Consider the following 13,856-nt stretch of genomic DNA (forward strand, 5'->3'; position numbering starts at 1 on the left):
GGAAAGTAGGAACTGATTTTATACAAATGGAGTTATATCACATGCTTTCATAATGTTTGTAGATTACGTCATTTAGAGTTGCTCTCGAAATCATTTCAACTGCTAAACCACAGGAACTTGTATCAAGTACCAAAAGTTTCACATGTTGAAGGAATCCTGTGACTGAAAACAACCTATACTTTTGTCCATATAGTGAGTGTGCGCTCCCATTTTTCATGAGCTGAACGAAGATCTAATTTCTATGTACACAAAAGGCCTTTTTCTCTCAAATATTGTTCACAAATTTGTTTAATTCTGTGTTAGTGAGCACTCTTTGCCGAGATAATCCATCCACCTCACCAGTGTGACATATCAAGATGCTGATTAAACAACATAATTATTGCACAGGTGTGCCTTAGGCTGGCCATAAACGTTCACAGCTGTCCTTATTTTATATGAGTTTCATCTTGTTGTGCGCAGTCTCTAGTGAGTCTGGTGCCTTACGCCCCTAAACGCCTATTATTGCAGGAAAAGAAATTTGACTCACATGTAAAAGGACCAATCATAAGTCTGCTGTTTTGTCACGAAGTGTTGATGGAGGTAATCCTTATTATTCACATCAGACCAATAATGCTGAAGTGCATATACATGGATGTACAGAGAGCCAATCAGAATGCAACTGGCAGAATCCAGACTGTGAGGCCAGATTAGTGCACTGAAAGTATCAGACTGCATCAACTTGTGGGCAGAGAGTCTGTGGCTGAGACTGAGCTGTGACTATGGACCTATGGACAGCCCAGACTTAGCCCTGATTTTTACCTCTTCTCAAATTTTAAAATGATCTCTGTGAAAGCAAATTTCTGGTGATAAATATATATGAACATTTATCAAGCAAAGACAAAACACTCACACATTGCTGAGCCAATCAGCCATAAATTAAAGTGACCACACTGTATATATAATATATATGATTATTAAATATATTTAAAATGTCTTACCATTGTAATAAAGAGCCCAAATTCAGGGTTTAGATCTACACAGTCTCCATCAGTAAAGATGAACTGACGTTTGTGCTCTTTCCGTGCAGTTAAGACAATGTAGATTTGTTGTGCAGCAACTGAGAGCACAGGCAGATCAATCCTGTTAAATTCATCAAAGCACCCCCAGGACCCAGACTGAGCAAGACCTAAAATAAAAAAAAATTTAAAAAAATATTCATATAAATTCATTTAGAATACAAATTTAGATAGCTTTTTTTTCCAGGTTATTAGGTTTAATTACACATGCACAGCAACTTGGCTTTTAATCAACCTAGCAAGTTCACTTATGGACTGACTACCAATTCTTTGGTGGCACGGTGGTGCAGCAGGTAGTGTCGCAGTCACACAGCTCCAGGGACCTGGAGGTTGTGGGTTTGAGTCCCGCTCCAGGTGACTGTCTGTGAGGAGTGTGGTGTGTTCTCCCCATGTCCGTATGGGTTTGCTCCGGTTTCCTCCCACAGTCCATAAACACATGTTGGTAGGTGGATTGACAAGTCAAAAGTGTCCATAGGTGTGAGTGAATGTATGAGTGTGTGTTGCCCTGTGAAGGACTGGTGTCCCCTCCAGGGTGTGTTCCTGCCTTGTTTTACTTGTTCCGCCCAGTGATAGGCTCTGGACCCACCGTGACCCGGAACTTGATAAACGGTTTCAGACAATGAATGAACGAATGAATGTCAATTGTTAGTACAATATTCAGTGTCAAAGACAAACATGTCAAGGATCAAAAATAAATCCTTCCAAAGCAGATCTTTGTTATGATACCTTTGTAAATTCTGCCAAGTCCTCTAAAGTCCATCTGGTCAGAGCAGTTGAACACTACTACGTATTTCCCCAGGCAGCGGCCCATGTCTTTGGTTGTTTCAGTTTTCCCAGTCCCAGCAGGTCCAGCTGGAGCTCCACCCATACTCATACCCAGAGCCTGAGCCAAGGTGATATAACACCTATTTCAAGTAAAACAACATTTAGGCCTGTTTTAGCATGGAATGAACAGGTGAATCAAAACCTTTGTTTCTTTGTTTCAAAATCTTTGTTTTTACCTATCTATTAGAGGAGTAATGACCAGACGGTCTGTGCAGCCCAAAAACTCATTCTGATATATAAAATTAACATCTGTTATGGAAACAATAACTTGATCCAGGTCCTCATTAAAATAAAATCTGCTCTGCTTCAACCATTCAAAGTCACTGACAGATTTATTGTGCATTTTCACCTGAAACAAAGGTATTACCATAGCATATTAATAACCATATGAAATTAAAAGCCCAACCAAAAATGTGTCTGCAGCAGACACCAACACTTAAACATCAAGACAATATTTCTGAACCTTAATACAATGAAATATATTTCAACAAATCATTCTTACCAAGTCATCAAAGATATCCCTTTGGTGAACATGAATGGTGACTAGTGTCTCAAATTTAACACGGTCAAACTTGGATAGGTCATGAGTTGTTTGTGCAATCAGTGTGTTGAGCAGGTCCAAGAACTTCTGATTGGTCACAGACATGATGTTCTTGTCATCTTTTGCATTTCGCAGCGCAACCTCTGAATCTCGAGTCCAAAGCATTTGAATTCCCAATAAGCACACCTAAAACATTAGCAGCACCTTTAAACTTGTGTATATATCTTCCTTTTATGCAATTCCTTCATAAAAGCATGCACAGTCTAAATCAGTCTAAAAGCAGATTATGGCAGAAAATGAGGTTTGTAAAAATAAGCTAGTTCCAGAGGTATTGTTTTCTGTTTTGCATTGTACAAATTCATGTTTGTTTGGCATACCTGAGATTGAAACTGGTTAAGAAAAGTGAGGAGCTGGAAGCCAGAGTCATTTATCTGCATATCAGCTGCTTTTATGACTGAATGCAAAGAAGCTTGCTGCTGCATTAGTAACTTTCCCAGCCACTTTTCCACGGGTCCACATGCCATTACCGGGTGGTCTAACTATTTTACACATACACACACACACACACATACCTTTAGCAAAGATAAATATTTGTTTGTAAGCCATATTTTTAAAAATTGTTAAAAAAATTAAGTACATACCAGTACTTTCTCTCCTTCTTGAGATATAACAGCCAAAATCTTGTCATAATCCTTCACGTGAAATTCCACTTCATTGACATTGTCAAACACGCCCAAGAGATGAGGCTAGCAAATGAGCTTGCATTAATAATCATTTTTCATAAGATTCACTAACAAATCAAAACTGGCAAAATACCAAATAAATATTTGCAGGTCTGGTCCAGAGAATAATGTTATAGGGCACACTTTGTACCTGAATTGTGTGAGAATCACTAGCTTGCCCCAGAATTTCCAACAAAGCTGGATCAGAGACAAAGAAAAACCTAGGAAATTGCAGTCGTTTCTTTTCAAGGTAGCTGTACAAAAGATGAATATAATTATAACTTAAATTTAATTTCTTATTATTAATATTTCGTAATATCTAGTATAAATATATTTTGAAGCCTGATAAAAATGCAGAGGTTACTGCATCATTTGCTGCATAATTTACCCTGTGAGAGATTTCTGGCAGAGTTCAAGCTGTTCTTGTAAGATAGGTAAAATTTGGCTCATGGTCTCATCTCCAACACAGCATTGCACTACATTAGGGATTTCATGAGCTCGCTGCATTATCTTGATCCATGTTTTGTCAATGTTTTGGAAGCGTTTTGCTTCCTACAATAACACAATAAATGCATAGGCTACAGTTATATCAATGTTCTTAATAAAAGCTTAATAAATGCAATGATGTCAAAGTCAAAGAAAAAGTGCTGCACCTGAGGAAGCTGTTTTGCAATGTCTCCACCAACAAACACTGCTTCCAAGTATACCCACAAATTCTGAACAATTAGCCATTGCTCAATGATGTCTGATGATGTGGAGAGTTTGAAAACCCAGTTCTGGATGTCTTTCTTGTAGGGGGCATTGTATCTGTATATGGAGTTATAGATTCATAGTCTGATTTGAAACAGTATGTCTTACCTCAAAATAATACAACCAGTTTTCTTACATAAACTCTGTAACACACCTGTTGCTGAGAAGTGATCCAAGCACCATAAGACTGTCTTCCACGGCTGTAACAATCTCTGCTATTTCCACACCTTTTAGCATTAGCTCTCCTCTGTCCTTAAAGGGCATAAAGCTGAATGCCTGACTGGACCAAATATCCACCACCTGTGCCAGCTTGGCTTGAATATCCTTCTCTTTCACAGCTGAGATGCAAATATCCTAGTGCCATTAAAACAATACATTTAGTCTGGCTACAAGAACAAAATAAATCAAGTTCCATAAATGAAGCTGCATTATAGTTTGTATAATTGACCTCTATATCCTGCTTATATTTAAGTAGTGGTGCCTCCATTATATTCTGAAGAGTGAACGTGTCAGATTCCACATCAAATTTGCACTTTGTCAAATCAGCAATGCGATCCCAGTGCCTCTGCTTCATGGCTATGTTGGCCATCATCTCAAGAAGAGGGCAGGACTCACTGAAGTCATCAATCCTTTTCTTTAAATCCAAAAACGCCTGCCAATCTTTCAGCCCTCTGGGAAGCTTTTTACATCTAAACATTTGATCAAATACAGGTTTTTAGATGTTCTGAAAAGATCTGATTGTTATGCAAGGTTGAAACAGTCATATGCAAATTATATATATATATATATATGTGTGTGTGTGTGTGCGTGTGTGTGTGTGTGCGTGTGTGTGTGTGTGTGTGTCAGATTACATGTTTTATTGATTTTCTAAATGAGAATATGTATATCAACAGAGAGAACAACATCTGCCAATTTCTTTTCCTGTTGATATGCAGAATTTAGCATACTGAATAGAGCACAAAGCCTATACCATCAAGTGCACTAAAAACTGCTTTTGCACACTGAGAATTGCAGACAAACTTTATAATTTGACCCTTGTTAAATCTGCCTTATTTTATTTCCAAAAAATGTAATTTGATTTAAACATGGTTTATATAACTTTATATACGGTGGTTAAAAATTTAATCTAATAGTTACTGTCATATACCTGTTCTGAAACTCTAAAAGTTCAGCTTTGATCTTCTCAATGTCAACCTTTGTCCACAAGGTATTGTAATATCCATTGATTTTATTCATAACAGCATCATACAGACCATACAACTTCTGGAGAAGTCCAAGTGCTTTCCTAGTTTCGAAAAAGAACACTGACTCAGAAACAAACTTAATGAATATCCCTGGTTATTAACCACAAAATATAAATAAGTTGTGATTACCTGGCCTTCTGTAGAGACTCATACTCAGTGACAGGCAGTCCAAATAACTGTTCTCCAGAAGTGTATGTGATGAATTTGCTCCAAAGGTCATCAAACCAACCCTGAAATCATCAGTACACATATAGATAAAGATCTTCTGAGCATAAATGTCAAACTTGTAAATTAGATAAAAAAAAAAGTCATGACCTGACTGGAAGTGCTTTAGTTACAGTATCACACTGTCAATAAGATTTGTAGAGTAGATTAAAGCTCTTGTCTAGACATTACTACCTTTGTACACTGTATAATAATAATAAATATACATATAATAGAAGTACACATTGCAGTTTAAAATATAAATAAAAATAAACACAACTGATATTGGAATTTAATTATATTTAAATGCTATATTTTTGAAGTCCACTGTATTGAAATGGTTGCAACCAAATCACCAAGTAAATTTGTATATGTCAAAGAAGGCCTATAAGATTTTGTTTGTCTGTTTCACCTGGAACATTTGTACTCTGGTGCTGGCCTCTTGAGGTTTAATGCCTGTTACATTTGGGCCTTCCTGTAATAGGTGAGAGAAGTAATATTATTTTGTTTCAAAATATTTAACTGCAAAAAGTCCGACCAACTGTTATTTTACTTTCAGTTTATTCTTACTCAATGTTTAATGTCCTAATGAATTCCTTATATGTCCTTATTCCTTAATGTATTCCTAAATTATCAAGTGACTACATCTTTTGAGTCAGCAAACCAAAATGTACAGTTAGAGCTGATCAAACAGCTCCAAACACTAGTTCTAGACAGATGTGCAACTCAGAAACAATTAATTAATTAATTGACCACTTTATCCAGTTCAGCATCATGGTGGGTCCAGTGCTTAATGAAATCAGTGTGGGTCCAGTGCTTAACGGAATCAGTGTGGGTCCAGTGCTTAACGGAATCAGTGTGGGTCCAGTACTTAACGGAATCAGTGTGGGTCCAGTGCTTAACGGAATCAGTGTGGGTCCAGTACTTAACGGAATCAGTGTGGGTCCAGTGCTTAACGGAATCAGTGTGGGTCCAGTGCTTAACGGAATCAGTGTGGGTCCAGTGCTTAACGGAATCAGTGTGGGTCCAGTGCTTAACGGAATCAGTGTGGGTCCAGTGCTTAACGGCTGGCACAAAGAAAGAACACATCCAGGACAGGGCGCAATTCCATCACAGTGCACCAGACACTCTTACATTCAAATTTAAGAACACTTTTGCATGGCCAGTGTTTTTTAGATAGTGGGAACCAAAGGACTCGAAGGAATCCCATGAAGACACAGACAGAACACACCAAGCCTCTTACAGACAGTGACCTGAGGCAGGGTTTGAACCCACAAACCAATAACACTGGATCTGTGTGACCTCGACTCTACCTGTTGCATCACCATGCAGCCCCTCACTCTGGAATTAGTAGATCTTTAAAAACTTCATTTTTTATTTACCGTTTGATATTTATTAGTAAATGTCTTCACTTCCTTCTGAAAAATTGTGACAGATTCCAGGAGATTTTCTTTGAACTTGGGCTGCATATGGACCAGTTCATCCTGGACTGCTCTCTGTGTGAGAATTTCAGATCAAGCATTTTCACAATACTTAATAGAAAAAGAAAGATCTCTTTCAGCAAGATTATTATCTGATAAGAAAATATCAAATGTAAAGATAAAGAATATACCGCTTTAGACTGCAGTTTAATGAAAGTATATCTTAAGGTATCCACGCCCTCAGACTCCTCTTTTGTCACTTCAATTTCAAATTTGTTCAGCATTGCATAGACTTCCTAAAATGTACAGTTCATCAATTAATTAATATGTTTATGTAATAATTTCTGATACATTTCGAAAGCAACACTCTGTGTATCATTAAAGATATGGTCACTGCATATCAGTCAATATGAAAGGAACTTTATCATACCTCAATTGGCCCAAGACTCATGTCAATTGTTATTTCAGAATCACGGATTTTAGACTGGGTTTCTAGAGTTAATCGCACATCCTCCAGATCTGCAATGGGCCTTGAGAGCTTCTTGAGATTTTCACCAATGAAAGCCAGAATGTCCAACATCTTCTTCTTGTATTCCTCATGCAGATATTTACACAACAATCTTTTCCAAGCTTTAGCTTCCACATTCAGAGACATTTTTAGTGGCGCTGTATAAAAAGAATCAAAATATAGCAAATCTTGCAATAAAGATCCATATATGTGAAAAATAAAAAAAAATTAAACACTTAAGACAGAAATGACATTTCTTTTGTTTATCAGGCTAGATTTATTCTGTTCTTAGGCTATATTATTCTATTTATACACATGCTCATACTTTTTTTCTCCATTGCTTAGACTGGACAAACAAGCAATGCTATTAAAAAGGGCTCAACTGATTAACAAACTAAACAGCACATCTGTATCAGCTGTTCTTTTGGCCAGTTATTAGACTTTATCCACAAATCAGCCAAAAATATGAGTAAATTTTGTGAATATTGTTGTTTTCTGTACATTTAATATTTTCCCTGTCTTGTTCTTGTTTATTCAATGCAAATTAACAAAGCATTATATTGTCTGTCTCCTGTTTACTATTCTGACTATATTCGGAACAATCAAAATCCTTTACCCCTGTGGCACAGAGCCCTAGATCATTTAACAATTAAATAATAAATGCAGAGCAGAATGCACCAACTCTTACTTTCCACTAAAATCCCTTACATTCATGATTGTTTTTTTATGTATGGTGTTATTACATTTATTCATTTATTGTCTGTAACTGTTTATTCAGTTCGAGGTCATGGTGGGTCCAGAGCCTACCCGGAGTCACTGGGTGCAAGGCAGGAACACAGCTAGGAAGGGGCACCAGTACATCAAAGGGCATCACTCACTCACACGTTCACTCACACACTCACACCTATGGACACATTGTGCACAGTGAATGCACCTAACAGCATGTGGTTTTGGACTGTGGGAGAAAACTGGAGCACCTGAAAAAACCCACACAGACTCAGGAAGAACACATTGAACCCCTAACAGACAGTGACCCGAGGCAGGGCTTGAGCCCACAACCCCAGGATCCTGGAGCTGTGTGACAGAGACACTACCTGTTGTTCCACCATGCTGCCCAGTGTTGTTACTATGAAAAAAGTGTATGTTGTTTTTTGTTGTTGTTAATATAGAATTGGTTAATGCATTCCCACCTGTTGACAACTCAGTAAATCCTAAAACGATGATGGGCTTGATATTGTCTATCTTTTCCTCACATGACACATAATGTAAAATTTCTGACTTTATCTGCGTGAGGCAAGGGTTTGTACTCATGAATTCCTGAAAGAAAACAAACCGTTTTGAGAGAAGAAAGAATACAGATGTCTAGCCTTGCATCCGTATAAATAATATGTTGACACTAAATGCATGCAAAATAAGTTAAAGACAATGCATTAAGACTCTCATATTGTAGCTTTCAAATAAAATTGAAAAAAAAAAATTAAACCCACGTTTACAATATTTAGTTCATGACTTCATTTGAACACAGCAGCTGTCCTTCATATTGTGTAAAATTTCATGATGAATGGACCGATCGAAATGCTCTAAAATTACTTGTAATAAAATCTTTTAACATTGACTTACATTAAAAGTTAAGAGGGTTCTTACCTTCTTCTAAGACATTTCTATTTTGGAAACTAACTTTAAGAAACTGAATAAAAATATCTGAAACTTGCACAGCTTCATAATATTTCCAGGAGAATTGAAATAAAGGATTATCTGCTGCTGTAGATGATGATCAAATCAAAGCTAATAGTAGGTGTGCATATTGCAATGTACGTTTAAAGCATTGTGAATGGAATTTTTTGGAAAACAAAAATAATAATAATAATATAACAGCAAGTCTTCTTAATTCAGTAGCATTAGCTTTAGTCTGACATTGCTTGGAATACAAAAAACAGTCCTTTGCTACATTAATTTCTCACCTTAACTTTAGCGTCTCTGTCCTTGGCCCAGATCTCCTCAAAAGGCTGAAATTGCTTGAGCACATTAGTAGCTGGTATTCTCAGGGAGTTTACTGCTGAGTTTAGAACCACTACACACTCACAGATATCTTTGTGCTCAGCAACACACTGGTAGAAGTTTTTCAGCTTCTGGGCTATAAATGAAAACAAATTTCATTTCTAAAAAAAATCCATACTTAAAAAGAAAAACATTAAAAATTACAACATTATGATTTTCACTTTCAATAGTCTTATTTATTGCAGAATTTTATTTTGCCTCCATTAGTCTTAGATAAAAAAGTCAAGAGAGAACAAAGTCAGAGAAGAACTTACATCCTGGCATTACATAAGCATTCAATCTGCAATCTTGTCCCCATCGTGCCACACCACGGCTCACCTCTAGAACCAAGTTCACCATGTTATTGATTGCATGCTGAATATCATCCAGACTGGGCACAATTATCTGTAACAAAACAGAACAGAAAATAGGATGCTGTCAGTTTTTTTAAACAGTACATGCTTTCTCAGAGGACCAAAAAGTGAAGCATGATGAAAGATAGCTTTACCACATTGGGTATGGCCAAGTGGATCTCAGACTTTATGAATGTTATTACTTCATCTGACACATCAAAATGGGTATTCCTGGCTGACAAGCTAAAACAAACAGATGTTATGTAATAATTTTTATTCTAGTTTGCATAAAATATGTGATAACATTAGCATTCTCACTTGGAAACAAAAATTCTCTTCTTAAGTATGTTCAAAGTTAGACGTGTTGCTTTAACCAAAGCGTCTTGAAGTTTTGTGCTGAAGTAAGTGATTATATCTTTGCATTCCTGAAAAATAATTAGTAAATACAACTTTAGGGTGCAGTAAATCATTTATTTCAAGGCTGAGTATTTATAACAACAACATAGTTTTACCTTTTCAAATCCATCTTTAACCACTTCATTTGACTTTTTAGTCAAAGCATCATCATCATCATCATTTGATGTAACATCATCAAAAAATGCAACACGTTTGCGTTCTAGGAAAGAGAACACCAAGACTTTTCTTTACTGTTTTTCGCATACTTGCAAATGCTGTATGTTCTTATATTCTTCATCAAATACCTCGAACAATAGGCTTCTCACTGGGGTCCTTTATTTCTTTCAATTTATAAATAACACGAAAAGTGCCAATAAGCTCCTTCACTGCCCATTCAACATGTCTACTCTTGTGTTCCAGAACCTCTGTCCATTGTTTAGACTGATGCTAATGTAGGGCAATTAAAAAGTGAAATAAAACATTGTACCATGAGGGAAATTATGCTAATTTAAAATATGCTATATGTAGTTAAAAATATACAATAAAACTCAATGAACGCCTCAATCCAGCAGCTGCATATAATCAATCAAAAGTAATGACAGCTTTTTGATAAAAATCTAATGATGGTCCTGAATGTTGTAGAGTGATGACATTACCTCACTGGTGATTACAAGGACTTGTAGAGTTAAAGGTCCATCCTCTGGCAGGTCAACCAGTACAGTCTCTGACATCTCCTGAAGTACAGCCTCAATATTCTCACAAATATCTTTCACCTAATGTAGTGCATAGCATTGTATTTTGAATATAAGTAAATCATATTTTTGTGCATATGTTCCTCTGAGCAAAGTCAAGAATGTACCTTTGTCACAACTTGATTCAGATCAGACATGGCTACATCTAGGTTATTGAAGAATTTATCCAAGATCAGAGATGACCAATTTAGAAACATCAACCCATGAAGAAGCACAGACTCTACCTATTAGAGGACCAAATGCATCATGTCTTGGCATTAAAAAAGATATGTAAGTTGAAAATGATGAAATCTCTAGTAATGAATTTTATGTTAAGAATGATCTCTTAAGTTACTTCTTACATTTTTTATTTTTGACGCCATTGAGTTATAAAACACAGCAGGGATTTTCTCTAGTATAGCCTCGTAGTTACTAAGAAAGGTCTGCAACACAAACAGTCTTTACATTTACAGGGGAAAAAAGTGGTGAATAAAACTAACTGTGAGAGCACTGATGCAACTCACCTCCAAGCGAGACTGGGTCGATTTTATTGATCTTTCAGCCTTGACAACATGTATAGCCTGTTTAGGAACTTCTAACCCCATTTTTAACATGCATTTTGTCTCTTGAACAATTTCATTTATTTTAGGGTCAAAGTTCACAAGGAGTTTTTTCGTATCAGGATGGCGAACAAGCAGGCTAGCTTGTAGAGCTTGAAAAGGATTTGCTCATGAGAATTACTGTGCTTCAATAAAAAAATGTATACATTTAGATAGGGTAGTATGTAAAATAGATAAGGAGCTTACCATCCTGCAATGCTGAGACATCCCTCATCCAGGCTCTATGATAAAATATCTCAGACTCCACGAATATTTCTGCAGTTTTGTTGTACTTCTTCACAACACCCTTACCCTCACGGGTAGACAAGATGTCAGAATTTTTCTGATAATCCAATAAAATAATTTTTTGAAATGATATAAATACAAAGTAAAATAAAACAGTATTTAGAATACATCTAAAACCATACACTTTCTCAGTTTCAACATTTGAAATGTTGTGTTTGTACTATGTTCAAATAAAGATTTTATTTGGTTCTGCAAATAATTGCCTCTGGTTGTATTTTGATTTTACACATCCCTACTTTTTTAAAAATGGGGTTTGTAGATTATTCAAGTTTTACAATATACGCATATTACTTGATTTCACACTGCAACATGCCAACAAATATATTCCCACTCAAACATCGAATCATAAGGTTATGTTTAGCTATGCAGTTTGTAGTTTTCTGTTTATAAACACTAAAACAGTGTGTACCTCAATGTAACTGATGGGCTCTTCTATTCTCCTGAACAACTGTCTGAGCCATAAGATCTTGCCTGCCACAGGTGGCATGTTTCGGACTAAAGGAGGATCTTCCCTGTGAGCCTTGTAGAGCTACAAACATGAACATGCATTGCACATTCTATATTTCAATTGCTGAACAAGTGAATTATCTATGGTACAATTTTTTTTAAACCTCTCTATAATAGCAACAGCAGGAAAACTTCAAAAAATGGAATAAGAATACAATCAGGTAGTTAATTTTGTATTCTTTTCACTGTTTATTTCTATTAACAAGTGTAACATTTCTTTTCCCTCTACTCTCTGAAAGAAATCTCCAGGTAATATTAGGTTTAAATCATGTGTCATGATGTCAGCTGGTCCTAGGGACACTATACAATAATTAACCCAAAATCATGGGAAAGTAGGGAGGCAGAACTAAAATATGGCTGGTGTTATTCCTTAAACAAATGAATACCTTTTTTACAGAATCAAGCTCAAACACATAATGCTGGAGAATGAGGCTCTTAGTGTTGGAAATTTCAACTTGCAAACATGGCATGTTCAATTTTTCAAACCTGTAAACAAGATGGAATAATCAGCTATCAATTTTTTTCTAATATGGTTTCTAATAACTCAGTCAGGACACTGAGCATACATACCTCACTGACAATAGAAACCTTCCCATTGAATTTATAAGCTACACATAACAGATCGAATACATAAAATACCTTTGAAGTAGATTAAGGGCATGCTGCGATGACTGAATCTTGGAAAAGCATGAATTCATGAAAACCTGCAGATAATTCTAAGAAGAACAAGACAAAAATACAGAGGCACACAAATAGATTTATCACACTATAGCAAATTAATATATTTTTAACACTTTTTCATTTAAATACCTCCAGCTTATTGGTCTGAGACATAAAATCTGCAAAGACAACTTCAAAGTCAGTTTTACTGAGAGCCATTATGTCAAACTGCTTCTTCCTTAAGGTGATGTAAATGTTCTGAAATTTTGCAGCTATGTTGTCTATCCCCTCAATGGTTGATTTTCCAAGAGCAAAGAACGTATTCACAGCTGTGATTATTTGAGTTATCTGAAAACACAGACACATCAATCGTGCACTCTCAGTTGAACAAATGAACCTTTGTAAGAACCATAGTTCCACATATAAATAATAGGTTACCTTTTCAAGCCTCTTGCAGAAGCCCTCAAACTTGCTGAATATGTACACCTCTGACACCTCAAACAGCTTGCTCCCTGGTCTCTCCATGTTTTGTTTCTTAGTTTCGTTGAAACATGACTGATACTCCCGGAAGAGGTAGATACAATCCTTTTAACGAAACAAGTCAGTTTAGCTGATAACACACTTTAAATATGTTTTTTCCACAAAATATCTTACATATCTTACCGTGCCACATTTTTTACTTACAATATAAAACAACTTCACATTCAAGCCACACCTACTGTAGGTCAAAACTCTTAAGACTTAAAACACCATAAAAACCATAATTCGGTCACCTCTATCTTCTTTAAGACATCTTGTATCTCCTGATCCCAAATTCCACAGGTACCTTTATCAGTGATGTAATCTTTGCAGGCTGTTACCATTTGATTTGTAACCTGTGAAAACGAGATAAATAAATTATCTTCATTAATAAATATAACACAAGATGGTAAACTAAAATCATAAAATGAATTAGAAAAAGTCTGCCTTAATAAACAGTGAAGTCACTCGCTCTGAT

General features: G+C 36.1%; 1 protein-coding gene across 6 annotated transcripts in view; it reads right to left on the bottom strand.

Moving 5' to 3' along the window:
- LOC136701551 (dynein axonemal heavy chain 8-like) overlaps window positions 1-13,856 on the bottom strand; it is a 58,515-nt gene that overhangs the window by 25,748 nt on the left and 18,911 nt on the right. For 5 of the 6 annotated variants that reach the window (XM_066676141.1, XM_066676143.1, XM_066676140.1 and 2 more), the window contains exons 10-44: window positions 13,633-13,734; window positions 13,298-13,444; window positions 13,010-13,207; window positions 12,839-12,915; window positions 12,586-12,685; window positions 12,102-12,221; window positions 11,594-11,729; window positions 11,312-11,499; window positions 11,150-11,230; window positions 10,916-11,032; window positions 10,713-10,829; window positions 10,362-10,503; window positions 10,173-10,276; window positions 9,979-10,085; window positions 9,816-9,903; window positions 9,583-9,712; window positions 9,232-9,404; window positions 8,461-8,587; window positions 7,193-7,428; window positions 6,954-7,058; window positions 6,724-6,837; window positions 5,754-5,816; window positions 5,267-5,367; window positions 5,041-5,178; window positions 4,342-4,582; window positions 4,048-4,247; window positions 3,797-3,950; window positions 3,532-3,695; window positions 3,295-3,397; window positions 3,063-3,167; window positions 2,799-2,960; window positions 2,383-2,607; window positions 2,057-2,229; window positions 1,782-1,960; window positions 978-1,165 (exon numbers count right to left, since the gene is read on the bottom strand). In XM_066676141.1, the coding sequence (XP_066532238.1) occupies window positions 978-1,165; window positions 1,782-1,960; window positions 2,057-2,229; window positions 2,383-2,607; window positions 2,799-2,960; window positions 3,063-3,167; window positions 3,295-3,397; window positions 3,532-3,695; window positions 3,797-3,950; window positions 4,048-4,247; window positions 4,342-4,582; window positions 5,041-5,178; window positions 5,267-5,367; window positions 5,754-5,816; window positions 6,724-6,837; window positions 6,954-7,058; window positions 7,193-7,428; window positions 8,461-8,587; window positions 9,232-9,404; window positions 9,583-9,712; window positions 9,816-9,903; window positions 9,979-10,085; window positions 10,173-10,276; window positions 10,362-10,503; window positions 10,713-10,829; window positions 10,916-11,032; window positions 11,150-11,230; window positions 11,312-11,499; window positions 11,594-11,729; window positions 12,102-12,221; window positions 12,586-12,685; window positions 12,839-12,915; window positions 13,010-13,207; window positions 13,298-13,444; window positions 13,633-13,734 (4,905 nt within the window). The remainder of the gene's footprint in view (window positions 1-977; window positions 1,166-1,781; window positions 1,961-2,056; window positions 2,230-2,382; window positions 2,608-2,798; window positions 2,961-3,062; window positions 3,168-3,294; window positions 3,398-3,531; window positions 3,696-3,796; window positions 3,951-4,047; window positions 4,248-4,341; window positions 4,583-5,040; window positions 5,179-5,266; window positions 5,368-5,753; window positions 5,817-6,723; window positions 6,838-6,953; window positions 7,059-7,192; window positions 7,429-8,460; window positions 8,588-9,231; window positions 9,405-9,582; window positions 9,713-9,815; window positions 9,904-9,978; window positions 10,086-10,172; window positions 10,277-10,361; window positions 10,504-10,712; window positions 10,830-10,915; window positions 11,033-11,149; window positions 11,231-11,311; window positions 11,500-11,593; window positions 11,730-12,101; window positions 12,222-12,585; window positions 12,686-12,838; window positions 12,916-13,009; window positions 13,208-13,297; window positions 13,445-13,632; window positions 13,735-13,856) is intronic. The other variant, XM_066676144.1, reaches the window with a different exon arrangement.

The sequence above is a fragment of the Hoplias malabaricus genome, chromosome 7 (genome assembly GCF_029633855.1).
Source record: "Hoplias malabaricus isolate fHopMal1 chromosome 7, fHopMal1.hap1, whole genome shotgun sequence".
In the NCBI taxonomy this organism is placed as follows: domain Eukaryota; kingdom Metazoa; phylum Chordata; class Actinopteri; order Characiformes; family Erythrinidae; genus Hoplias; species Hoplias malabaricus.